The following is a 25,666-nucleotide window of genomic DNA, read 5'->3' as shown; positions in this document are numbered from 1 at the left end:
TTTATGAATACTTGCGTCTCAGACTCTATTTTCCTTCTTAAATGTTCTTTTAGCCATGTTAACTATTCTTTCATCAAAAATTGATAGAGGAGACCTTGTGGGTTTGCTCAGTGGTTAGAGTGTTGGACCTCAAACTAAAAAGTCTTTGGTTCAATTCTGATCAAAGGCTCAGTCCCAGCCTTGGTTGATGTCTCTCCCCCTCCCTTCCACTCTAAAAATCAATGGAAAAAATGTTCTCGAGTAAGAATTAACAAAAAAAAAATTGATAGATTTCTAAACTTCAGGTCGTCGTTCACTTACAGAACATTTGGTACAGTGCTGGGCATGTCATAAGCACTAAGATATATTGTTTAACTGGATATTAAAAGGTTAAGCAATCCCTTGAATGTCAGGGATTTGGCTGTATAATGAAAAATGGGCCAGGCTGGCGTTACTCAGTGGTTGAGCATCGACCTATGAACGAAGAGGTCACTGGTTCACAGGGCACATACCCGGATTGTGGGCTCAGTCCTCAGTGGGAGTCTTGCAGGAGGCAGCCAATCAATGTTTCTCATTGATGTTTCTTTATCCCTTGTCTTTCCCCCCTCTCTGAAATCAGTAAAAACATTTTTAAAAGAAAATGGGTTTGGGGGGCAGAAAACATTTCCTTTTAAAAGAAAAGGGCTTATTTGATACGTGTTACATACAGTAATTTGCTACTTTGGCATATATGGCTTTCCTTTTGTAGGAAATAGTTCTTTTTCTCAGCCATGTGATTGAATGGAAGTTGCCCTATTTTTATAAACCTGGCTCTCGTGGCCACAGCTGATCATCTCAAAGGAGACACCTCACTCAAGCTTAGAGATGGGCATCTGACTTTAAGAGAGGCCAGTCACAACACTTTTCCAGGATTTTTGGACTTGAGAACTAAGACAGCCTGTGTTCCTTTCTGGTGGTGGACTTTAACAGGATATTGTAGAGTTGATGGTGTATGTGTCCTTGTCTATGAAAGAAGCCAGGAGAGAGTGAAGCTTACCCCACAGAAATAAGATCAATTTCTAGAGCTGTTCAAATCTCTGCCTCCGAATGTCTCTGAAGTCTAGCTATAGATTTCCTTTAGCATTTATTGGTTGTAAAAACTTCATGTGATACCCTGGTATCTAATGAACCAACTCCCCTTTGCCTAAGCCAGTTTGAGCTGGGTTTCTGCCACTCACTACCTAATGAGTCCTAATATACTTGAGAAAATATGTGCTTGTTTCCTAAGAAATGAACTTTAGGAACCATATTCACGTAGACTACCTGCACCATTAACATTTTTGAAAACATGGGAAATAGAGATGTATGGCCAATCATTTCTACCTAGTTTCTGAACTGAAAATTAGCATAAGGTGCTATCCCATACATTTCTTAAAGCAGTGCTTAACTTTTACCAAATACTACTAAGTACCTACTTTGTGCCGAACACAATGCAGTTTACATGAATTAAACAACTAAGTTATAGGTACTATTAATACGTTTTTTACAGATAAGGAAAATTTACTCAAAATAATTCAGCCTTTAAGTATCTCAAAAGATCTGACTTTAAAGTTCCGTCTTTTAGCCTATAAATTATAAGTATAAAATGCAATAGAAAAACAAGGTATGCCTAACCTAAACTTGGGATCAGGAAGGTCCTTGAGGAAGTGATGTGTAAATTTAGAATTGATGGTGTGATTATTAATTTCAACTGTTAGACCCTATTAAAGTGGCAAATCATTAATACTTGAACTGCTTGAGGAACATTGAAGTTAAAATAGCATAGAGGTTAAAGAATAAGGTTAAGATTCCCTGGCAGGACCAGCACTACAGTAAGGCAAACCAGGCTCCTAGGGGCACCTCAGTAGTCTCCCAGCCCTGCTCCAAGGGTTCCAGCTCCACCCTCATAGGCTCTGACATTGCTTAAATTGCTTAATCTCTTGAAATTTATCCTCATTCACAAAAAGATTATAAATAATTCTTGACTCATAAAATATTTAATATGGTGTCTGGCACATAAGTGCTAAGTAAATATTCAGACTATCCATTCAAATTGAATGGAATTTCATTGGAGTGTATGGAATTTCTAGTAGTATATACAAGTTATTATATCCCTTTAAGAAGTACATTCTTATTTCTGTGTAACAATATGCTCTTATTTCAGTAATGCATCACTGGAATTAAAAGAAAAAAAAAACCCTTGTCCTGGCTGGTGTAGCTCAGTCTTTAGACTGTTGGCCCTTAAACCAGTGATGGCGAACCTTTTGAGCTCGGCGTGTCAGCATTTTGAAAAACCCTAACTTAACTCTGGTGCCGTGTCACATATAGAAATTCTTTGATATTTGCAACCATAGTATAAAAAAGATTTGTATCTTTGATATTTATTTTATATATTTAAATGCCATTTAACAAAGAAAAATCAACCAAAAAAATGAGTTCCCATGTCACCTCTGACATGCATGTCATAGGTTCGGCATCACTGCCTTAAACCAAAGGGTCTTGGGTTCGATTCCTGATCAAGGGCATGTACCTGGGCTGCATGCTCCATCCCTGCCCCACACCGGGGCTTGTGAGGGAGGCAACCAATCGATGTGTCTCTCACATTGATGTTCCTCCCTCCCTCTCTCCTTCCTCTCCTTCCCTCCCTTTCTCCCAGTCTTGAAAAATCTTCAGGTGAGGATTATAAAAAAAGAAAAAACCCCTTTCCAAATGGGCAAGCAGCAACTGATTTCTAAGACTGCTTTTCTCTTATGTAGATAAATCACAATGGCAAGCTCATCCAGTTTGAACTTATTGATTTTAATTTTCCAAATTTTTTAGAATTTGGAACTTAGCAGAACCTCAGATGCTGTTTCAATTTCTCCAAACTATATGGCCTAACTTCTCGGCACTAACGAGGAAAGACTGGCTTTTCTCTCTATCTCAAACATCCAATAATTTATTGTATAGTATTCTTCTTCTTTAAAGGCAACTTTTGTTGCCTATGTTCTAATTGTCTTTGCCTCTTACCTATTACAGACATGTTTTTATGTAATGCCATTTCAAATGCTCTCCTTTTTTGCTCTTTTCAAACATGCCACCAACTTCCCAGCTTTTAATAATCAAAACAATTTATTTTTTAATTGATTTTAGAGAGAGAGAGAAACATTCATGCATTCATTGCTTGATTCTTGCATATACCTGACTGGGGATCGAACTGAAAGCTTGGTGCATTGGGACCATGCTCTAACCAACTGGGCTACCCAGCCATACTTGGCTACAATATTACCCAGTTGAACTTTGTTATATTTAAGCCAGTCCTTTAAGCAAGCATTTCAGATGCTTAATAGTCACATGCAGCTAGTGGCTGCCACACTGACCAGTGCAGCTCTACAGCACTGCTTGATAACCCTGTGACCTGCTTTGTGCTTACATCAGTCGTATCGTTTCCAGCCAGATCCATGGCCATTTCCATGGCACATCTACTGAGCACTTTCCTCCTTAAAATACTTCTTCCTTGATTTCCATATCCCAGCCATTGTTTTTTTCTCAATCTAGCAGCTTATCTTCCTAATTGGCTCATTCATTCATTCAGCAAATATTTATTGAGAACCTAGTATGTGCCCAGAAGTATTTTAGATGTTGGGATGTTGATGATACAGCAGTGCACAAAGTAGTCCCAGCCTTCATGGATATGAAATTCTGCACAGAGAGGAGGCAAACATAAATATATAAAATGTCAGATGGTACTAAGTGGTACTAGTTTCTCTCTCTTTCTCTCTCTCTCTCTCCCTCTAAATCAATAGGAACATATCCTTTAGTGAGGATTTGAAAAAAAAAACCCGGTATCTATAAATAAATACATAATTTCACATTAAAAAGTCTCATGTTTGTGTCTCTAAAAGTGAGAGTCTCCGTGATTAAATAGCTCGTGAAGATTACATCTGGGGGAAATAAAACAAACATGAATTAATTACCTGCTCTATGTAAAATATTTTGCTGGGCACGTTTACATATACTGTCATAAATGGTGGACCAGGACTTCAAATCACCCAATCACCAAACCACCCTGCTTTTGTCCGGATAGATACTTTCTCCATTCTCTAGCTTTAGAACCTGAGGATTCATCCATCCACAAACACTGAGCACCGTTCATATATGAAATGCACAGTACAAAGTGCTGTGAAGAAAAAAATAATAGTCTCTGTTGGGAATAAAGGTCTCTGTTGTCAAAGAACTTTTGAGCCATGAAGGGAAACCACTTTTTTTTTTAACACTTACTAAAGGAAGCATAAAGTTACCAAGCAATGCTATGTAGAAATCATCTCACTTGGTCCTCATGACCACCCTTTGAGGAGACACTATTATTTCTATTTTATAGAAAAAGAAATGTAGGTCCTGTTGACAGTAAGAAACCCTCAAGATTTACTCAGCCAATAAGGGATAGATCAGGGTATTCAAACCCAAGCTCTGACTCCTTCAGACTAGTTTCTATAATACTCACTGTATATTGTAGGGCAAACCCGGAAACTCCAGTTCCCTAGGCAAGGAATAAACCCTGTATAGCAAAAGGGCTGTATAATATAGGAAAAAAGGGGAAATGAGGCTGAAAAGTTAGACGGGGGCCCAATATAACGCTTGGGCTTCATTCTGCAAACACTTGAGGCTCCACTAAAGATTTTTAAGCCAGGCAGAAATTACTGCAGTCCCCACTTAATAAAGTAACTTCTGTTAACTTGATACAGAAACTGCAGCCTAAATTTAGAAACAGTGGTTTTACCACCTGGCTACCGTGTCCTTGGGCAAATTACTCTTTGGCCTCAACTCACAATAAAGAGGGTAATTCCGCACTGCAACTCTCCTGGGGAGCCAACGAAATAGTGTCTAACACAAGAGGGCGCTCAATAAACGCTAATTTCCCCCCTTAAGTAGCGAAAATTACGGCCCTACATTTTTTTTTCTGTGGGTAGGAAGGCGATCCAGCAACACCAACACGAAAGAGCCAGTTAACTTAAGCTGCAACTACACCCCAGTCTGCAGAAACCTTACTGACCAGTGGTTCTCAACCTTCTGGCCCTTTAAATACAGTTCCTCATGTTGTGACCCAACCATAAAATTATCTTCGTTGCTACTTCATAACTGTAATGTTGCTACTGTTATGAATTGTAATGTAAATATCTGATATGCACCCCTCCCCTCACCTCTCTGCGCCGTGAAAACAAAACCGATATCTCGTGAAAAGCCTGCACCAGTCCTCATGGGGGCCGCCCTCCCTTCAGAGGCGGCTGGGCTCCGAAGTCACCTGCAGTTCCGTTTTCGCTCTCCGGGGCCGCTCTAGGCTGCCGCCCCGCCCGCGGCGCCGCGTCTCCATGGTTACTGGGCGGAGCCGTGACGTCCTTGGCGTGGCTGCAGGGAGGCCGCGGCGGGGAAGATGGCGGACGGGAAGGCGGGAGAGGAGAAGCCGGAGAAGCCGCAGCGAGCTGGAGCCGCCGGAGGTGAACACAACCCCAGCGTCGCGGGCTGAGCGGGATGCTCTGGGTCTTTGTTTGAGCTCCCGGGGTGGAGGGCGGCGGGTGCGGCGAGAATGGACGGACCTGGCGCTCGCCCGGCCAGGTGCTGGGCCCAGATGAACCCTGGGCACGCCCGGCGCGGCCCGCGGGGATCCGGTGTCCGCATCGCCTCCTCGACGGCGGATAGTCGGCCCCAGTTCGTCACCTCCTGGCCCCCCGGAGGCCCCGCCTCCGAGGAGAAGGGAGATGGGCGCTAGAGAGGGGAACGGAACTCGGGTGGGACCCGGCGCGGCGGTGCGGGAGGCGCTACCGCCGCCCTGGAGACGCGCATCTCACCGCGCACAGGCGCACTCGGTGGGAGCCTCCGCCGGCGGCCGCGGGAGCCGGCCGATCGCCAAGTTTCCGACGGTGCCGCCCTCTCGGTTACACCTAGCGGATCGTCTGCCGCTTGGCGCTGGGGAGGTGGACGGCCCCGGCATTTATTCCCGTCCCTTTATTTTCCAGCCGAATACTGACCCTGTCCCGGGCTGGGTGGAGGCGGCGGAGGAAAGGGGGAAGGAAACCTTTGTCTGCCCGCCGGCTGGTTGCAGCTGCGGGGTCCAGGGTTAGGGCTTGGTTGCCCGGCTTTGGGGTGTCTGCCTTTTCCGAGTCAGGCTGTCGCCAGCTGTCTGCAGGCCAGATGCTCAGGTGCCAGCAGAGGCTCGTGTAACTCTTCCTGTATTTTGTTGCGATGTGCACGCAGGCTGGCTTGGTTTTGTCCCCTCCGCCCCTGTACGTTCAGGTGTCGTGCTTTCAGGAAAAGAAACGCAACGCCTCCAGCCACCCTTTGTCGTAACAAGGCACCTAATTGAACACGTGCGAGCTGATCGTAGTATCTTTAGAACCTTTTCAGCATTACTCCCCAGCTCCCTCCAGTTCTTCTTTCTGACAGTATTTCATATGAGAAAATACAGGACATTGATGGCATTTGAAGGCAGCTATTAACAACTGTTAATAGGATGTTGAATGTGAACTGCCTTGAGAAAAGTGTAATTGTTCAGTTACTTTGGACCCACAAGTTCCTTTTTAAAAAAATAGGTACAGTGGTTATTAGTGGAGCCATACTCCTCCCTCCCCTCTCCCCTGGTTATTTACTATCTCATTAGGGACTTTTTTCCCTTCAAAAATTGTCTTGGAAAGTATCGAGTAAAGTTACATTTAAAAATTAGTGATTTGAAGAAGAAAAATCGATAGCCTAAAGAATCTTATCTAGCTTTTAAACTGGCTTTTTTTTTTTAACTCTCTTGACTGAAAGTATAGGAGGTGTATTTAATATGCTGTCAAAGTGTTAGCATAATTCCACTATATAATTTTTCCACCACCCCTTCAGTAGGGGTAATTAGCTTTAGTATGAATATTGATGTTTCTGTTTTAGCATGTTTTGGGGGAGAGTGGTAGGTGGTATAAAATTATCTTTATTAATTGGTATTAAAATTATTATGGACTCCTTCTAGATGACTTAGAATAATAACCCTTAATAACGTATACATTATTTGTCTCAGGTGTGCTTTCCTTTACAAGAAAATAGTGCTGTAGCACATAACCTTTTTTTAAAAATAGAGAAGGTACCATTTTGTTTATCTATTTAATTGTGGGATTTTTATTGTTGTTTTGAGGGAAAGAGAAAAATATTTATTCTTTGCCTCCCTCACACACCCAACTGGGCATGAAACCTGCAACCTGGGCATGTGCCCTGAGTGGGAACCAAACCCACAACCTTTCTTTTGGTGTAGGGACACGCTCCAACCAACTGAGCCACACCAGCCAGGGCACATATAAACCATTTTTTAATGTTAGCTGTTTTTTAAAAATATATTTTTATTGATTTCAGACAGACAGGGAGAGGGAGATAGAAACATCAATGATGAGAGAGAATCATTGATCAGCTGCCTCCTGCACACCCTTCACTGGGGATCAGTCCCACAACCCAGGCATATGCCTGACCAGGAATCAAATTGTGACCTCCTGGTTCTATAGGTTGTTGTTCAACCTTTGAGTCACACCAGCTGGGCTAATGTCAGGTATTTATAATGAAGTTGTACAAAGGAATCATAGTTACAATATTTAATAGAGTGGATATTGCTAAATTGTTCATTTTGTGGCCAGTAGCCACTGTTTTTGAAATACTATGAAGTTTATTTTAAGGGTTTATTTAGAGAATATTCTGGTTTTTAATTTCTATTGAATAGTCCAGTAAATTGGAAGTATAAGTATTTTTTGTGTGATTACTTTCATAGTTAACATGAATTTATGTGAATAAGAGAAGAGATAATGCTAAGGGTGAGGCCTTAGGTAGATTTTTAAAAAATATATTTTATTGATTATTTACAGAGAGGAAGAGAGAGGGATAGAGAGTTAGAAATATCGATGAAACATCGATCAGCTGCCTCCTGCACACCCCCTACTGGGAATGTGCCCGCAACCAAGGTACATGCCCTTGACTGGAATCGAACCCGGGACCCTTCAGTCCGAAGGCTGACTCTCTATCCACTGAGCCAAACGGTTTAGGGCATGGCTGAATTTTTGTATCTCCTTGAAATAAATAGAAATTTTAGAGAAGAGCTATTCATATCATAATCATGGCCATTTCAGGATATTGTAGGTTATCTAAGATCTATCTAATGAAATTGACATTTATTATGCCAGGCTATAGGTCTTGGATATGTTCTCATTTAATCTGTTAGGGAGATGGCTGTGTACCCTTTTTTCAGGCGAAGAGCTACCAGTGTGTAAATGGGTCATGAAGGATACCCCTAAACTTACTTTCTTAAATAGGTAATTTTTTTGAAAGTAAGATACCTTTATGCCCCAAGGCACTCCTCTCCCCAACCATTCAATGGGGGGAAAAATGTTTGTACAATGTGTAATTTAATTTCATATTAACTAATCAACACACTTTGTTCAGAATGAATATAAACTAGATAAAATCCCTTTTAATAAAATATCCCTTGATAAAAAATATAGTAGTTTGATATAACTGTCCATGTTTTGTTATACATTATTTTTTTATTTTTAAAAAGTTGACCATATACTTATTCATCCTTTAAAATATAAATCACATTGCCAAAAATTTTCAAAAATCTTTGGTCATTCAAATTTTTGTTTTCCAGTCTCAAAATAGAAAACATCTCATTAAATACATTGAAAACAGCAGTTTTTATTAAAACCCCTAAATATTAAAGTAGTACATGTTGTGTTTAAAGGAAAGCACTTAATAAAATTAAGAATTGATGTTGATTTTTAATGGTATGTTTCAAAGCTTACATTAGATTGAAATAATGTTCTAATGAGCTCTCTCTATAATTGCAGAAATTATAATAATCACACTGATAATAACATAGATTTGGCTGTCATATTTCCCCCTTACATCAATTGCTTATTTCATTTTGCTATATTTCCTAAATGTTTCATGTATCTTACTACGTAATTGTTAGAAGAGGATTGCATGAAAAAATAACAGTTCAGTCCACGAAAAGTGTAATGAGTACTAATAGTGCATCCACCTTCCTTCACTCCCTTTTCCCCCCCTACCTTTTATTGAAGAATAAATGTTTCCTAAAGCTACTGAGTATTCACAATTGCTTACAAAAAAAAAACAAAAAAAAAAAACACCAAAAACTTATTGAGAGTGAGCAAGGCTAGTTTTCTATAGCCAAAAATAAATTGCTGATCTGGAATCAGCCATGTGTGAAAATGACCTAATAGACATAGTATGCTTTAATCTTCAGTGTGCATCTGAGATGTAGGTGGTCTTAATAGTTTGCTTCTTCAGATGACAAAAATACAAATGTGAATATAATTGAGTTGCTGCCAGTTGATTACTTACTTAATGATAGTTTTCCCAGCTCCCTTTTCATGCTCCCTTTTTCTAGAGCAGTCTCTAGAAATCTCTTCCCTATAGCATGATGCAATTGGACAGATACTATTGTGTTCCCTGTATTAGCACATTACTAGTTCAGCTAGTTATCACACTTAATGTTATTAATATTGTAGTAAGAATTCTATTTTCACTTATTATTTATGCTTTAATTTTTGAAGATTATTTTTTGTTTCAAAAATATTTTCTGGATAACAGGAGACCTGGAATTAGGTAAAGATGGGTTTTAAAAGAACAGGAAATCTTGACTAATTATATAACACTTGAGTCACAGTTCAAAGAGCAGTTATACTACAATTAAAACTAAATGTTCTTTGCACTATTTGTTTTTATTTATTTTCAGAATTTCTATATATTCCAATTTGAAGAGTTTTCAATTTTAGCTGTGTATCAATCACAGAGAAGTTATCACTGTTTGGGTTTACTGTAAATGTTATACGTGATTAAAATTATAAATAGATGGGGGTTTGCCCTTGGGGATGGGAGTTGCTGGGGGTGGGGGTCAATCAGGGAAAAAGGGGGACATGTAATACTTTAAACAATAAAAAAACTATAAATAGAAAGCAGAATATAGTTTAGCATAAACTATTTTAGTTATAAACTTAGACTTTGAAAAAACTTTACATAATCCTTTTTTAAATTTATTTTTAATTTAAATTTATTGGGTCGACATGAACCATATAGGTTTCAGGTGTGGGTTTCTGTGTTACAAGGTCTGTATATTGTACCATGTGCCCACCACCCAAAGTCAAATCTCCTGACACCATATATTGGGACCCCCTTTTCCATCTCCCCACTTCCCTCTGGCAACCACCACATACATTATATTTTTTAAAAAGAAATTCTAAATTGAGTTCTGCATTTTAGCTATTGAATAGTAATCTTTCTTTCTTCAGGTACTTTTGTAATTTCATATCTGAGTAAGTAAATGGCACCTCCTGGGGAAATCCCAAAACCTAATCCTGCTTAATTTCTTTCCTACATTGTCATTACAACTCTCACTCCTTGTCCAAAGGAAATTAAGAGTTATTTTTCCTCTCAACAAAATCAGATGTTCTGTTCAAAGTGCTTATTAACTAGAGACTCTACAATTCCAAATTATATAGATTGAGATATATAGCCTACCCTTTTTTATTTTAATCAGTTACTTGTCAGTCTGTGTTTAATTTCCTCCCTTCCCCTGCATTCAGGCTTTTTGTACTGTTTCTTAACTATTGTCAGAGCTATCCCTTAGAGCATAAATAAATCCATCCATTGTAGCAGAATACATCCCATAGAGTGAATTGGTAAACTGGGGAAAGAAAATACGAATTTTAATAATAGCCAGCCTTCTGTCTTACCTTCCAATATGTTCTTAAATAGCCTTGTATAACATATCTGAGATGTGAACTCATTTCATCATTTATTAATGCAAACAGGAGCAAAATTACTGAAAAACATCTTGTATGCATGCCTTCTACTGTTTGAAATTATAATTAGCTCATCTTTCTTTCATGATTAAAAATAATGTATAAACCTAAGTATGATTGTTTTTTTGGTTTTTTTGTGGGTTTTTTTTTTTATATGTATAGATGAAAAGAGTGGAAATTTATTGGGAGCAAATACAGACTCCCACATAAGGAGGGGTCCAAGGGGTAACCCACTAAACTCTTTTTTGCTAAGGTTTTTTTTATCGTTTTTTTATTTTTTTTATTAAGTTATTACATATGTGTCCTTATCCCCACATTACCCCCTATCCAATTATGATTGTTAAAAGCTCTTAAGGGTAACTTAAAACAGGTGATAATAACCAAGCTTTCAGAGGAGAAGTACTCAAAGGGTGATAACCTTTGTAGTCTTCTTTAAAGTTCCTTTAAAGATTGTGTGAGATGTACATGAGGAACACATCACTCAAGAAAGCTATTCCAGGCTTTACTAACATTGTAGTTCAGGTAATAATGGCTGTTTATAACTGTAGTTCAGGTAATAATGGCTGTTTATAACTAGGTACTTTGTATAACTAATAGTACATTATTGAAGAATATTGGAACTTATTAGTCAAATGTATTATCCTATGATGTGACTAATTGCTCACAAACTAGTTTGTGTAGAACAATTTACAGACCTTAATTTCTAAACAAAATCTCACAAATAACTAGATTATTGTACAACTTAACTGTTAGTTGAAGGGTCTTTACTTTCTGTGAACTCTGTTTATAATTTTAAATTGCTCTGTATTTTATGCTAGTTAATTCATGGGAGCCTCTTCTACTGCCACAATCTCAGTTCCTGTTGTATACTCTAACAAACAGTGGATGAGACTGTTGGGTCAGTAGGTGACAACTGCAGAGGTATCTTCCTTATAACGATGCTTTTTGAGGTTGCTGCTCCCGTCAGTCTGCTCAGTAAAAATAGCTCATCTTGGTAAGTTGTTTCGACTTCACCAGGACCTGAAGAAGAAGCAGAAAAACCTGTGAAAACTAAGACTGTTTCTTCCAGTAATGGAGGGGAAAGTTCCAGTCGCAGCGCTGAGAAGCGATCAGCTGAAGAAGAAGCTGCAGACCTCCCAACAAAGCCTACAAAGATCTCCAAGTTTGGATTTGCCATAGGTAGTCAGACGACAAAGAAAGCCTCCGCCATATCCATCAAACTTGGATCAAGTGTGAGTTGTTATTTTATATATGATATTCATAATGGGTCTTAAGAATTTGTTTTGGAAACCTGCTTTCACTGAGTTAGGTATATGAAGTATAAAAGTGTACCTATAGGTATTTAAGGAGTTATTAGCTCCATGTTCAAGAAAGACCTGGATGAACTATATCTTAATAAAGTTTTTTTTTTATTTTAAAAAGGTTTGGAATATAAGAAACAACTACAAGTAATAGCTTGGAATTTTCCTAAGTTGAGCAAAACCTCTTAAAATTTTTTCAGAAAGAATTTTAGCTTATTTTTCATATCTTTCAATTCTAGCAATATTAAAAATAATATCTCTAGAAATTATTTTATCTTAAAAGGTTAATATTAGCAAAATATTCCTTGCTAAGAAGAGCTTCCTGATTATCTTATTTTGGAGCTGCACGAGGACCTTCATTGATAGCCTGTGACAGTAGTTCCTTACAGATAACTTTTCATCCCTTGTGGGGGTTTTTGTGCATGTGTGGTTTTTTTAAAATATATTTTTATTGATTTCCGAGAGAGGAAGGGTGAGGGAGATAGAAACATCAATGATGATGAAAAAAAAAAAAGAAAAGAAACAAACACACACCACTGATGAGAGAGAATCACTGATAGGCTGTCTCCTGCACACCCCACACTGGGGATCGAGCCTACAACCTGGGCATGTGCCCTGACCGGGAATTGAACCATGACCTCCAGGTTCATAGGTCGTTGCTCAGCCATTGAGCCACACTGGCAGGGCTTGATCCCTTGTTTAAACCATGAATCAATATTTACGAACTATGGAGTATCTGGAAAGTATTTGAAATACTAGATTGAAGCATATGAGGTTTAGAAATTTGACTATAACTATTTTATATGGTTTATCCAAATAGATCTCTTCTTTAAGAAGAAAAGTTACTTATATGTTGTATTGCTGTTAGCTTTAGAAAATAGTTATATTCTTGTGTAAGGAGAAAAATCCTAAAATTGCTTTTGAGTTTATTCATATCTTTTCTGTGAAAATTAATGCTCAGTTGCTAGATGCATACAGCTTTTTTCTGCATTAGATGTTCATTCAAAGAACTTTAAATCTGATATGGATCAAGTTTCTACTATAAGTGTGACCCACACTGCTAATTTTAAAAGCTACCATTTCTCAGAACTCCCACTTCCATCAAGACATTCAGCTTGTAACTTCATTACTTAAGACTCGTCTCCCTATCAGAACTGATTTTTTTGTTTAATCTCTTTTTTTAAGTTGCATAGAATTACCTGCATAAATATTTTTTTTGTTTTTAATCCTCACCCAATGATATATTTTTTAGAGCGAGTGGAAGGGAGGGGGAGATACAGAGAGAGAAACATCAAAGTGAGAGAGACACACCAATTGGTTGCCTCCCAAACACACCCCAACGGTAGCTAGGATGGGGCTAGGGATCCTGCACGTGCCCTGGACCAGAATCGAATCCGGGACCCGTTCAGTCTGAGGGCCGACACTCTATCCACTGAGCCAAAACGGTTAAGGCAAAATTTACTTTTTTTGATAGTGATTAAAAATGTATTCTAATGTACACTTCTTATACAGATGTTCCCCTTGATAATAAATTTTACTGTGGTTCAACACACCCCTTCAATTGGATATATAAATCCCTAATTCACATTTAGCAATTTAGTAATGCCTGATCATATTAGATGGGAGGGTTATGTTTGAAAAAGCCTACTCAGTAAAACTAATCTTTGGAAAACAAAAACCTATTTTTATAAAATAAATGATAGTGCAAACATAATTTTCTTGGGGAGTAGAGATGTAAGATATAAGAAATAGTTGGAATTGTTGTTGATTATGTGATGTGAAAAGGTAGTCCGATCAACCAACAAATACTTACCTGGTGTCTTATGTTGTACCTACAACAAATACATGAGTTCTTTAAAAGATTGAAGGGTGTTTCTAGAGCAGCCGTGGGCAAACTATGGCCCGCGGGCCGGATCTGGCCCATTTGAAATGAATAAAACTAAAAAAAAAAAAAAAAAAGATCGTACCCTTTTATGTAATGATGTTTACTTTGAATTTATGTTAGTTCACACAAACACTCCATCCATGCTTTTGTTCCGGCCCTCCGGTCCAGTTTAAGAACCCATTGTGGCCCTCGAGTCAAAAAGTTTGCCCACCCCTGTTCTAGAGTCACTATGTATAATCTCCAAATTAACATTTCTTATTCCTTCAGAAGCAAATATTGTTTATAAAAATATTTGTGTGTGTTATAGAAGAAGGGATGGTTAATTTTGTTGCAGGTCAGAGAAAATTTCACTGATAAAGTGATGTTTGAGTTTGCCTTAAGTGCAGGCAGGAAGCGAAGGGCATCTCAGATAAAAGGAATTTCATGTAAAAGCAGTTTATATATGAAGCCATACAGTACATTCAGGAAATTGTACTTGGAAAGTGTTTGGAAGGTGAATATAAAATAGAAAGCCCCCAAATGAGACCATAGGATCAAATCATAAAGGACTTGCATTCCATAATGTAATTTGGCCTTATTCTTTAGATTCTAGCAGAGCCATAGAACATTATAAAGAATATTGCTACTTAAATGGTTTTGCATTTTAGAAACATCACCATATACCTCACTCTGTACAAAGGATTAGAAGGTGGGGGAGTTTAACATACTTGGTTTGGGATGGATGGAGTTGACCAGGGGAGAATAGAGAAGGAAAGGTTACTAAAGACAGAATTTAGGGTACCTGTCATTTGAAGGGGAACAGGAGGGAGAAAAGAGAATAAAAGGTCAGAGAATTAGGAAAATTGCCAATAAAAAACAGTGTCACAGAGGCAAAGGTAGGGGTGTTTTTATTTTTAAATGTATTTTTATTGATTTCAGAGAGGAAGGGAGAGAGAGAGAACTATCAGTGATAAGAGAGCATCATTGATCGGCTGCCTCCTGCACACCCCTACTGGGGATCAAGCCCACAATCTGGGCATGTGCCCTGACGGGAAATCGAACCTTGACCTCCTAGTTCATAGGTGGACGCTTAAACACTGAGCAACACCGGCTGGGCAAGGTAGGGGTGTTTTAAAAAAGGAACTGGTGCCCAGCCAGCATGTCTCAGTGGTTGAGCGTCGACCTGTGCACCAGGAGGTCACAGTTCGATTCCCAGTCAGGGAACATGCCCGGGTTGCGGGCTTGACCCACAGTGTGGGGCGTGCAGGAGGCAGCCGATCAATGATGCTCTCTTATCACTGATAGTTCTCTCTCTCTCTTCCTCTCCCTTCCTCTCTGAAATCAATAAAATATATTTAAAAATAAAATGAAAAGCAAAAAAGGAACTGATGATTAGAGTCAAAAGTAGCACACTTGTCATTGGTGATTATATAATCAGGGTCACCTGATTCTAGTTGAGTGAGGAATCGTGGAGAATGGTAAGGGAGAAAGCCAAATTGCAGTGGGTTGAAGACTGAATGGGTGGTGAGAGGATTGGAGATACGTACTGAGGACAATTTACTTCAAACAGATTAGAAGAGATGCTATGAATGAAGCATGCTTATATAGGCTATAGGGCAGGAAGCTAGCTAGTAGAAAGATGAGCCTTGGAGTCTTTTTATGTTCCCAAGGTACACTACTTAATTTTAATGTTACAATGGGAAAGTAATACTGATAATTTTCTCTTACCTGTCCCAGGTGCCCCTTAGCCAAATGATACTAAATTATAGGTCCTAACTAGGAAATCTTTTATAAGAGGGAAAAAATGGACAATAAAGTAAAAAGCTACCCATTGATAACCCACATTTTCAAAAAGAAAGAATGGATTTGTCCAAAGTTTTTTCTGAGTTTCTTACTATTTCTATGAAAACAAAGTTTAATATTTGATGATAAATTATTTATATCATTAAGCCTGTGTAGATGTTATGTCATACTCTTTAATATGTTTTTTTCTTCAGAAACCTAAAGAAACTGTTCCAACTCTTGCTCCAAAAACCCTTTCAGTAGCAGCAGCTTTTAATGAAGATGAAGATGTAAGTTGACACCCAGTTTTGTTTATTTTACTTTAACCAGTTCTTTAAGAAAGATGTTAGTGGCAGATTATAGGTTGTGTTAATGGTACTAGTGAATTTCCTTTACAACTCTGATCAGTTTCTGTGTGTGAGACATCTGTGAAATCTGGATATTTCTATTTATTATATTTGGTTGTAGGGTTATTTAAAATATTGTTAACTCTGGGGGCAAGGAACTTAATCATTGATAAATGCTTCTTATGAATTAGAGGCCTGATGCACAAAATTTGTGTGTGGGGGGGTCCCTCAGCCCAGCCTGCGCCCTCTCACAATCCAGGACCCTTCACTCCTAACCACCTGCCTGCTTGCTCCTTACCACTTGGCTCACCGCTCCTTAGTGCTGCCACGGCTTCTGTCTGAGCAGCACTCCCACTGTGGGAGTGCACTGACCACGAGGGGGGCAGCTCCTGTGTTCAGCGCCTGCCCCCTGGGGGTCAGTGCACATCATAGCGACCGGTCGTTCTGTCCTAAGAGTTGCTGGGCTTTTATATGGATAGATAATACATGTATGTACTAGGAAGTATGTAGCATCCAAAAAAAATTGAATACTGCCTTTAATAATTTTTATAGCTGAAGTCTTCAGTGATGAGACATTTTAATAATAGAACTGATTCTTCCTTTATCCCCATGAGGCAGCTGTATTGGTTTCTCCCTTTATCCCTGTGAGGAATAACAATTAAATAGTGCAGGTGATTCTGCTAGAAGTTTCACTCAATGAATTCGTATTCCAGAGTAAACATAAGATGCTTATCTGCTGTCATAGGCAGTCCTAGTCCCTTCATGCCCCTCATAGGGTCTCTCTCTCACTATGCTTGTGAATGACTATGGAATTTTAAGCATAATTTTGACTTTTCCTTAGACTCTGACTTTAGAAACTAACCCTCATTTTTTAAGATTTGACCCCATTATATAACAATTAAGTGTTACTGGATACATGAGTAAATCGCTCCCAAAAGGAATCTGGATAAGAATTATACATTCGGAGGAGCACAAACACTGGGGTAGGAGTGATTGGGAAGAATATATAACAGAAGAAATATGAGTTGGGTATTGAAACATTAGGTAGGATTTTGACAAACCAAGGAATACTTTTGTAAGCTAAGACGTCAATTTTCAAATCACGGTGGTAAATACTAAGCAGCTCCATTTGACTGTGCTGGAGATTTTTTTAGTTTTGGCCAAGGATAAATGTGAAATGCTTGGATCCCAGGTCAGTAGGTAAAGAATAACTGGTCATCACTGTATTCTTTGGACCTTTACTCATTCTACACATTTGAGTACTTTCTATATGCTAGGCACAGTGAGATTACAAAGGTAAATCAGACAAGTTTCCCTAGGAACTCAGCCTTCTAGAGCAGAGACTTATACATAAAATAGTACAAAATAAAAATCAAAGGTACCTGGAGATGAAGTGATGTGGAATTCAGGGAAAGAAAGAGGCTGGTACTAGATACCTGAAAAGACCACTAGATTGGCAGTCAGGAGACCTGAATTCTTTTCCTGTTTGTCCAGTTCTTAACCAGTAGAAAGCCTGTGCATAAATCACTTTACCTTTTTGGAGCTGTAGTTTTTAAACTGTGAAATGAAGGCTCTATTTAGAACATAGATTTTTAAACTATTTTTCAGAGTTCTGGTGTTCTCTTGAAATGTTTCAGGAGCTACTGTGCTGGAAGGTGATGATACCTAACAAACAGGGCTCTGGTCTCCTGCCCTGTTTACTTACAGAAATTCTTGTATCTGTTTGATAATTGGGAACCCAAAGTGAGATTTTATTGAAGAAAAAATGTATTTCATTGCCCCATTCTCCCCAGGAAGGTTTAAAAAGTACTAACAAATAATATTTACTGTTTTCTGTCATTTTGACATTCTTAACAGAGTGTATGAGGACAATATAGGAAGAAGGAAACAGCATGTGTAAAAGTGGAGAGGCTGGAAATTATAAGCAATAAATACATAGTAGTAATTGCTTTCTTTGTTTTTGGGGGTTTTTTTGTTGTTGTTGTTTCTCGTTTTAAATATATTTTTATTGATTTCAGAGAAGAAGGGAGAGAGAGAGATAGAAACATCAATGATGAGAGAGAATCATTGACCGACTGTCCCCTGCTGGGGATTGAGCCGGCAACCCGGGCACATGACCTTTATCAGAATCGAACCCTGGACCCTTCAGTCCACAGGCCCATGCTCTATCCATTGAGGGCAGTAATTGCTTACTCTGAATACCTAACAATTTGTGTTGTTTGTTTGTTTTCTTTTTTGAATACCTAACAATTGGGGTATCTTTTCACATAACTTTATTTTACCTTCCGTATATCCCTGTGAATCATGTGGTACAGTTATTTCTATTTTGCAAATGGAGAAGTTAAGAAGTTAAAATATGCATAAGTATGTGCGGATGCACACAAATGTTGAACTTAGGTCTTTTTGTTTCTAGTCCTCTGTTCTTTGCATCATCCCTTACTGCTTTCTCTAAATATTTTATAAAGAAATTTTGGACAGGTTCAGGCAACACTCTTTCTCTGCTATAAGATGGTAATGATAGGAAGGAATAAATTTGTCTCTTAGATAAAAGAATGCAATGCATCTAAAATCTTTATCTGGAGAGCATTTGAGATCTTGCTCCCCTGTATATGTTACCTGCTTGGCTCAAATAAACTTATATAAAAAACATTTTCCCCATACCCTAAGTAAAATTGACTAATTAGATTATACCAAAATTAAGGATTTCTGTTTAATAATATTATTGACAAAGGTAATGATGAAAGCTGGAACAAGGTATTTGCAATTGTCTAAAACCAACAAAGACAGGGCCCTGGCTGGTGTGGCTCAGTTGTTTGGAGCATTGTTCTGTACACCAAAAGGTGACGGGATCTATTCCCAGTCAGGGCACATACTCTGCTTGGGTTGCATGTTCAATCCCCAGTCAGAGTGCATGTGGGAGGCAACCGATTGATGTTTCTCCCACAGATGTTTCTCTCTTTCCCCTTTCCTTTCTCTCTCAATTAAAAAAAAAAAAAAAGTCAATTTAAAAATACCAAAAAAAATAAAACCAACAAAGAGGAGAGCGTTTGAGATTTGGTTCCCAACATATGTCTTCAGTTTGTCTCAAATAAACTCTTATAAAATTTCTAAAATAAGTAAAAATAAAATCAACAAAGGACTAATATCTGAAACATACAAAATAAAATATTTATCAGGTTCTTTTTCTGTAGAAAATGGCAAGTAACCTCGAATATATATCTGAGCCTGAAACATATTAGACAAAGGGTATTCTTGTATCTCTTTAGAGTCTAATTTGGGCAGTCTCTGGGTCTTTCGTGTATTTCATGGCATTAACATTTTTGAAGAATTCAGGACAGTTATTTTATTATTGTTATTATCATTATTTTAGGACAGTTATTTTGTAGAATGTTCCTTAGTTTGGATTTGTCTGGTGTTTTCTTATGATTAGATTCACATTCCTTTTATCTGGAATATCACAGAAGTAATGCCAAGTTCTCAGTGTATCATATCAAGGAGCACATACTGTCAATATGTCCCATTACAGGCAGCATTAACTTCGATCATTTGGTTAAAGTGATGTCTGCTAGATTTCTGTACTGTCAAATCACTGTTTTTTTTCTAATTAAAATTTATCTTATTGGAGATACTGTTTGAGAAGGTATATAGGCATTTACTCTTTTTTAAAAAAATAAATCTTTATTGTTGAAAGTATTACATATGTCCCCTTTTTTCCTCCAGTCCGCCCCCACCCCCTGCCCTCACCGCCCCATTGTCTGTGACCATGGGCCATGCATATATGCATACAAGGTCCTTGGTTGGTTACCTCCCACCCACTCACCCTCCCTCGCCTTCCCGCTGAGATTTCCTCACTCTGTTCCATATTAAGCATTTACTCTTTTTTTAAAAAATATATTTTTATTAATTTCAGAGAGGAAGAGAGAGAGATGAAAACATCCATGAGGAGAGAGAATCGTGCATCAGCTGCCTCCTGCACGCCCCCTACTGGGGATCGAGCCCACAACTCGGGCATGTGCCCTTGACTGGGAATTGAACCCAGGACCCTTCAGTCCCCAGGCTGACGCTCTATCCACTGAGCCACACCGGCCAGGGCAAGCATTTACTCTTGAGTGTTAACATCCATTGGTGATTCTTGCTGGAGCCAGTTATTACAATGTTTGCCAAATGACTTTTATAATTCTTTCTGTTACTGTTGAAATGTGAGGTTCAGGGTGCAGATTCTTCTCGTGGGTTCTTGTCCAACAAAGTTGAAGAATTTGTGGACTAACAGATTTCTTTAATACAAATGTAGACGTTTATTAGAAGCATATACAAACTCCATCTAGGCAGAGGTGTCCCCAAATGGGGAAGGTCTCTCTCTCTCTCAAAAAAAAATCTAAGTAATCTGAATCTACTGAGTCTCTGTCTCCTGTGCTTTCCTCATTGGTCATTCTGCTACACAGTATTAGTTTCAAAGCTTAAATCTCAAAGCCCACTTGGTGCTCCCCTCTTTCTCTCCCCTTATCTTACAACATTCCTCTGTCCTTTGTGAAAATATGTTTCCTTCCTGATATCCTGTGACTTTTCTTTATCCTCTGTGAATGTATGTCTTCCTCCCCCCTTATCCTGTGGCATTTTTCTGTCCTCTGTAAAAGTAAGATAAGCACTTTGGTGCCTCCAAGCCCCCATCTGTGCATTCCTCCCCCATGGATCCTCTCTCAGTTATCCTGGCTGGAGATGTTTTATTACCCCTAAGGCTCTCCCTGCTGCTCAGGTCAGGCTGCTTTTAATTGCTCAAGCCAGAAAGGCCTTAATCCTTTCTGGACCATCCCCCCCCCCCCCCCCCCTTCCTATCTGCCTAATTAAGCTATCTAGTTAACCCTTAGCACTGTAAAGAAGAGCTTTCCCTTATTTATATGTGTGGTGGGTTCATGGATTCTTACTTTATTCAATTGGTTATAATGCTCAAATTGTCCCAGATTTGACCAATAGAAACCCCGTTAATTTAAGGACTCCCTTTAAAAAAATATTTAAGCTCAGCAGCAAAATTTATACTTAAAAACTTACATAATTGTAACTTATCCGTAACTATAAATAGGAAAAAAATAGTAAGCAAAGAACTTTCAAGATATCTTTTAGTCAAGGAGACATTTTTGAGAAGGAATAATCCAGTAAGATGGTTAAGAGTCTTTGCTTTGGCACTCTGTTGTTTCGCTGTTTATTAGCTTTGTGACCTTGGACAATTTCACCTGTTTATCTCACCTGCAGATTGGGAATGATGCTAATCATACCACATTGTACAATTGTTAAAGAGTTTTAAAATATCATGCATATTAAAGCATTTAACACAATGTGTAGTACATAATCAACAAATGGTTTTAATTCTAGAATATCTAGTTTTTACCAAAAGTTTTAATGCAAAACCAGCACACTAGAAGTGCATTTCTTTTTAAAATGTAGTTAAGATAAATAATTTTCTTCTTTTATCAAAATTTACAGAATTGAAAATGCTAAAAGACTTAGACATAAAATTTTGCATATTATAATGAAGTGAATTTAATAAATCTATATGCAATCATCTCTGTTAACTTCTGTTTTTCTTTTTTTTTTCCCTCCAGAGCGAACCAGAGGAAATGCCTCCAGAAGCAAAGATGAGGATGAAGAATATTGGAAGGTATTATAATTTTTCATAAATATTATAGAAAATTATGGTGAATTAAGAGCAAGAATAAATTATACATAATCTTTTATTGTTCAGGCTTTTCTTGTGTATTGAGCATAACAGTTTTGTTTTGTGAGTTAATCAGTGATCTTATGAGTATTTTAAGAAAATTAACAATTTAAGACTTTCTTTTCAGATACATGTAATCCATATATATATATATATATATATATGTATATATATATGTTTTGTTTTGTTTTGTTTTTAAATATATTTTATTGATTTTTTACAGAGAGGAAGGGAGAGAGATAGAGAGCTAGAAACATCGATGAGAGAGAAACATCAATCAGCTGCCTACTGCACATCTCCTACTGGGGATGTGCCCGCAACCCAGGTACATGCCCTTGACCAGAATCGAACCTGGGACCTTTCAGTCCGCAAGCCGACGCTCTATCCACTGAGCCAAACCGGTTTCGGCTTTGTTTTGTTTTTTCAAATAAGAAATAGCTAGGAGCAATGTTCTGGTTTAAAATTTATATTGAATTGTTTTCTGGTATAAAAAGAAATGGCTTTCACTCATTTTTTTTATGATATTCTCACCACTTAATCTTGATCATAAATACCCTTTTTCCCATGGTCACTTAATTGTCACATACCAAAATAAAACAAGTATTTTAATTTTCCTTTATTGTTTCTGTTGTCATGGAAATAATGTTAATTTTAAGTTAATATGATGTTCAGTTTCCTGTCTTTGTATGCATAAATGGATAATTTAGAAGCTAGTAACAAAGCTTAGCTTTAAATCGACCCATACTATGTCCCCATTTCTACTTAATGTATGAACTTCCAAAGAACTAATTGCCAAGTCCATAAACAGGTATCAGCCTTCAGATTTTCGGTCTATGATTCAAATGGGAACAGTCCCAGTACCTTCATTTTATACTGGAATCTAAGAAATATACCTGGCATTGTAACCCAATCTAAATACCAGTATACATCTCTCTAAATATGTAAAATTGAAACAGAGTTCATAAAATGACCTAAATCTTTCTGTGTGTGATATATCTTCATGTTTTTCTTAAGTTCAATTTTTTATAAATGCTGATGACAAGCCAGTAAATTAATTTCATGACCTTATTAATGGGTTGCAAGCAACAGTTGTTTTGTTTTTTTGTATATATTTTTTTTTTATTTCAAAATGGGTAAAGGACTTAAACGTAAGAGGGGAAACCATAAAAATCTTAGAAGAATCCATAGGTAGCAAAATAGCAACAATTTTTAAAAACTATAATGGTTGCCACCATTAGCTATCCTATATAATAAAAGCCTAATATGCTACGTGTCCGGTCACCGGTCACCTGTTCAGTCAAAGCATAATATGCTAATATTATGCTAAGGCCACTCAACCGCTCTCTTATGATATGCACTGACCACCAGGGGGCAGAGGCTCCGACCAGTAGGTTAGCTTGCTGCTGGGGTCCGGCCAATCCGAACTGAGCGAGATGGGCCGGACACGCCCTGGAGCCCTCCCGTGGTCCCTTTCTGCCTGGCCAACCTCCCGTGACCCTCCCTGGCCCTGATCGTGCATCAGTGGGGTCCCTCAGCCTGGCCTGTGCCCTCTCACAATCCGGGACCCCTTGGGATGTCAGAGAGCTGGTTTCAGCCCAATCCTGCAGGCCAGGCCAAGGGACTCCACTGGTGCACAAATTCCTGCACTGGGCCTCTAGTGTATCATAATCACCTCAAATGTTAAAACTACAAATTTGCTTGGTCCCTCCTTAGACCTGAATCTGAAATTTTAGGACTGGGTCTGTGGAAAGTGTATTTTTTAAAACCTTTGTAGGGGCTTCTGATGTTCAGCCTATGTTTATAATAAGTGCTAAACAAATGTGTTTTGAATGATTAAAAACATGGCCCAAAAGGCTTTGTATAACATTTTGAATAAATTTCTTTTCTTTTAACACAGGGATACACCAACATCAGCAGGACCAAACTCCTTTAATAAAGGAAAGCATGGGTTTTCTGATAACCAGAAGCTATGGGAGCGAAATATAAAATCTCATCTTGGAAATGTCCATGACCAAGACAATTAAATGATATGTTTTGAAATTGGGGCATGGGGTGGGTGTAAAGTTAAAAGGAACAGTTTCCTTTTTAAAGAATGATATAAGACTATCTTTGGAGCCGCCTTTTTTTTTTTAAGATTGAGTGGTACACTAATAAATGAGAGTTTGAAATTAGACGTAATTTATGTTTTATATACAGATTTCAAGACATTTGCTAATTTTGTAGTTTCATGTAATTAGTTTCCAAAGGTTACAGATAATTTAAAAAAAATCAGAAATGGTACCTTTCTAAGAATTGCATATTTTTTTAGACACAACTATTAGCACATTAAGAGGGAAGCAAAAAAGTTATTGTCTGTTTAAACTGCAAGCAATTACTCTAACTTAACTCCCTTATTAACCTAAACTTTCTGGCTCCCAGGAACAGCCTTATAAAGAGGGAGTATTGTATTGGGAGGAAAATGTTACTGGAGTATTGACTGAAAGTGAATTGGATAAAATTAAAGTATTGCTTTTTTCCCTAATGGGCATTTGTTTTGTTTCAAGTCAAACTAGATATTGCATTGCTATCAGTGGATACAGAGGCTTAGCTCTTTAAAAGAAAATTTTTTTAATTTTATGTAAACAGTTGAGTATTTGATATAGCCCACTTCACCTTAATGGGTCTTGTCTGCCTTCATTAGTCTACAAAGAACAACCATTTGCTACCAAAGTAAATCAGTATTTTGAATGTGCTTCTCTTGGTTTTTGTTATTAGCTTAGTTCCTCTACGCATTTCCACCAGACTTGAGGCAAGTCATAGGAAGCTGTTTCTTTTAAAATACAAACCATCACCAAAAATTTTAAATGTACATAATACTTAAATATTTGGCTGTTTTTATTTTTTTAAATGTAACAGACAGCAAAAAAGCAACATAGTGTCAAGATGGAAAATGAGAAAGATGCACTTTCTGTAATTGTCATACCATTTAAGTTACTAATTTGTGAATTCATTTTGATTTGTACTTAACTACAGGAATCCTTATTTAATACAATAAAATGGTTTATTTTAAGTGTATGCATATTAACCAATGGCCTCTCAAAAGCACATTTTCGATATTGAAAATAGAAGAAAAGAAAATGCATCTTTAAACATTTTATGGAATCTTTGACCACATATACTTTGTTAGAGCTATGTGTTGTAGGGTTTTGTTTTGTTTTTGTATTTTTGTATATGAATTCTTTTTTAATGTGACAATTAAACACATCTTTAAAGGTATAGTCATAGATAAAAGAAAAATGCAGTATAATGATTTCCTTGAAAACTTCTACAATGTTAAATTTGCAGGCAGCTTCAGACTGTCTTAATGGTGGTAACTAATCGCTCAGCTCTTTTAAAAGGTAGTAACTCCAGAGAAGCCGCCTGTATATATTCCTAACACTTTGTTCACTTTCATTTATTAGAGTAAGTCCCAAGTAAAACAATGGAAATGTATATAGAACTATTAGTTCTTACCTACTTGATTTAATGATATCAAGATACATGAATTTAACTTGCTTTAATGTAGGCAAACTTTTCATTTTTGTCTATTTTACTGTTAAAATCCCTCTCCTGCATATTCTTTTCTTGACTCAAACGAAATATTAGCCTATGGTCAAGATGGGAGAGAGAAATAACTGAGATGAATGTCTTTACTAAAATACCAATAAATTTGTCAAACTCAATAGTGTTCTTATTTTCTATTATGCTTAATTGTTACTGGGTTTTTTTGTTTTTTAACAAATGTTACAATTGTTGCTTTTGCCCACATTGTTGGCCAAGGTAATGGGAGGTTTTAAATTATTGTTTATTAGACTCTATCTAATTTAGTATTT

At 37.7% G+C, this 25,666-nt stretch overlaps 1 protein-coding gene across 2 annotated transcripts; it reads left to right on the top strand.

Annotated features, from left to right (window-relative positions):
* Nucleotides 1-5,371: 5,371 nt before the first annotated feature.
* PCNP (PEST proteolytic signal containing nuclear protein) lies at nt 5,372-25,516 on the top strand. 2 transcript variants are annotated; one of them, XM_070406066.1, is made up of 6 exons: nt 5,372-5,471; nt 11,694-11,805; nt 11,881-12,043; nt 15,974-16,048; nt 21,703-21,758; nt 23,713-25,516. In XM_070406066.1, the coding sequence occupies exons 1-6, from the start codon at nt 5,408-5,410 to the stop codon at nt 23,837-23,839; spliced, it is 597 nt and encodes a 198-aa protein (XP_070262167.1). In that variant the 5' UTR covers nt 5,372-5,407; the 3' UTR covers nt 23,840-25,516. The 2 variants fall into 2 exon arrangements, with proteins under 2 accessions (XP_070262167.1, XP_070262166.1); XM_070406065.1 differs by lacking the exon at nt 11,694-11,805 and having other exon boundaries at nt 11,829-12,043.
* The last annotated feature ends 150 nt before the right edge of the window (nt 25,517-25,666 follow it).

The sequence above is a fragment of the Myotis yumanensis genome, unplaced genomic scaffold (assembly GCF_028538775.1).
Source record: "Myotis yumanensis isolate MYYU_CA2020_CCGP unplaced genomic scaffold, mMyoYum1.0.hap1 SCAF_2, whole genome shotgun sequence".
Taxonomy (NCBI): Eukaryota; Metazoa; Chordata; class Mammalia; order Chiroptera; family Vespertilionidae; genus Myotis; species Myotis yumanensis.
This window is presented reverse-complemented; position numbering and strand designations above follow the sequence as displayed.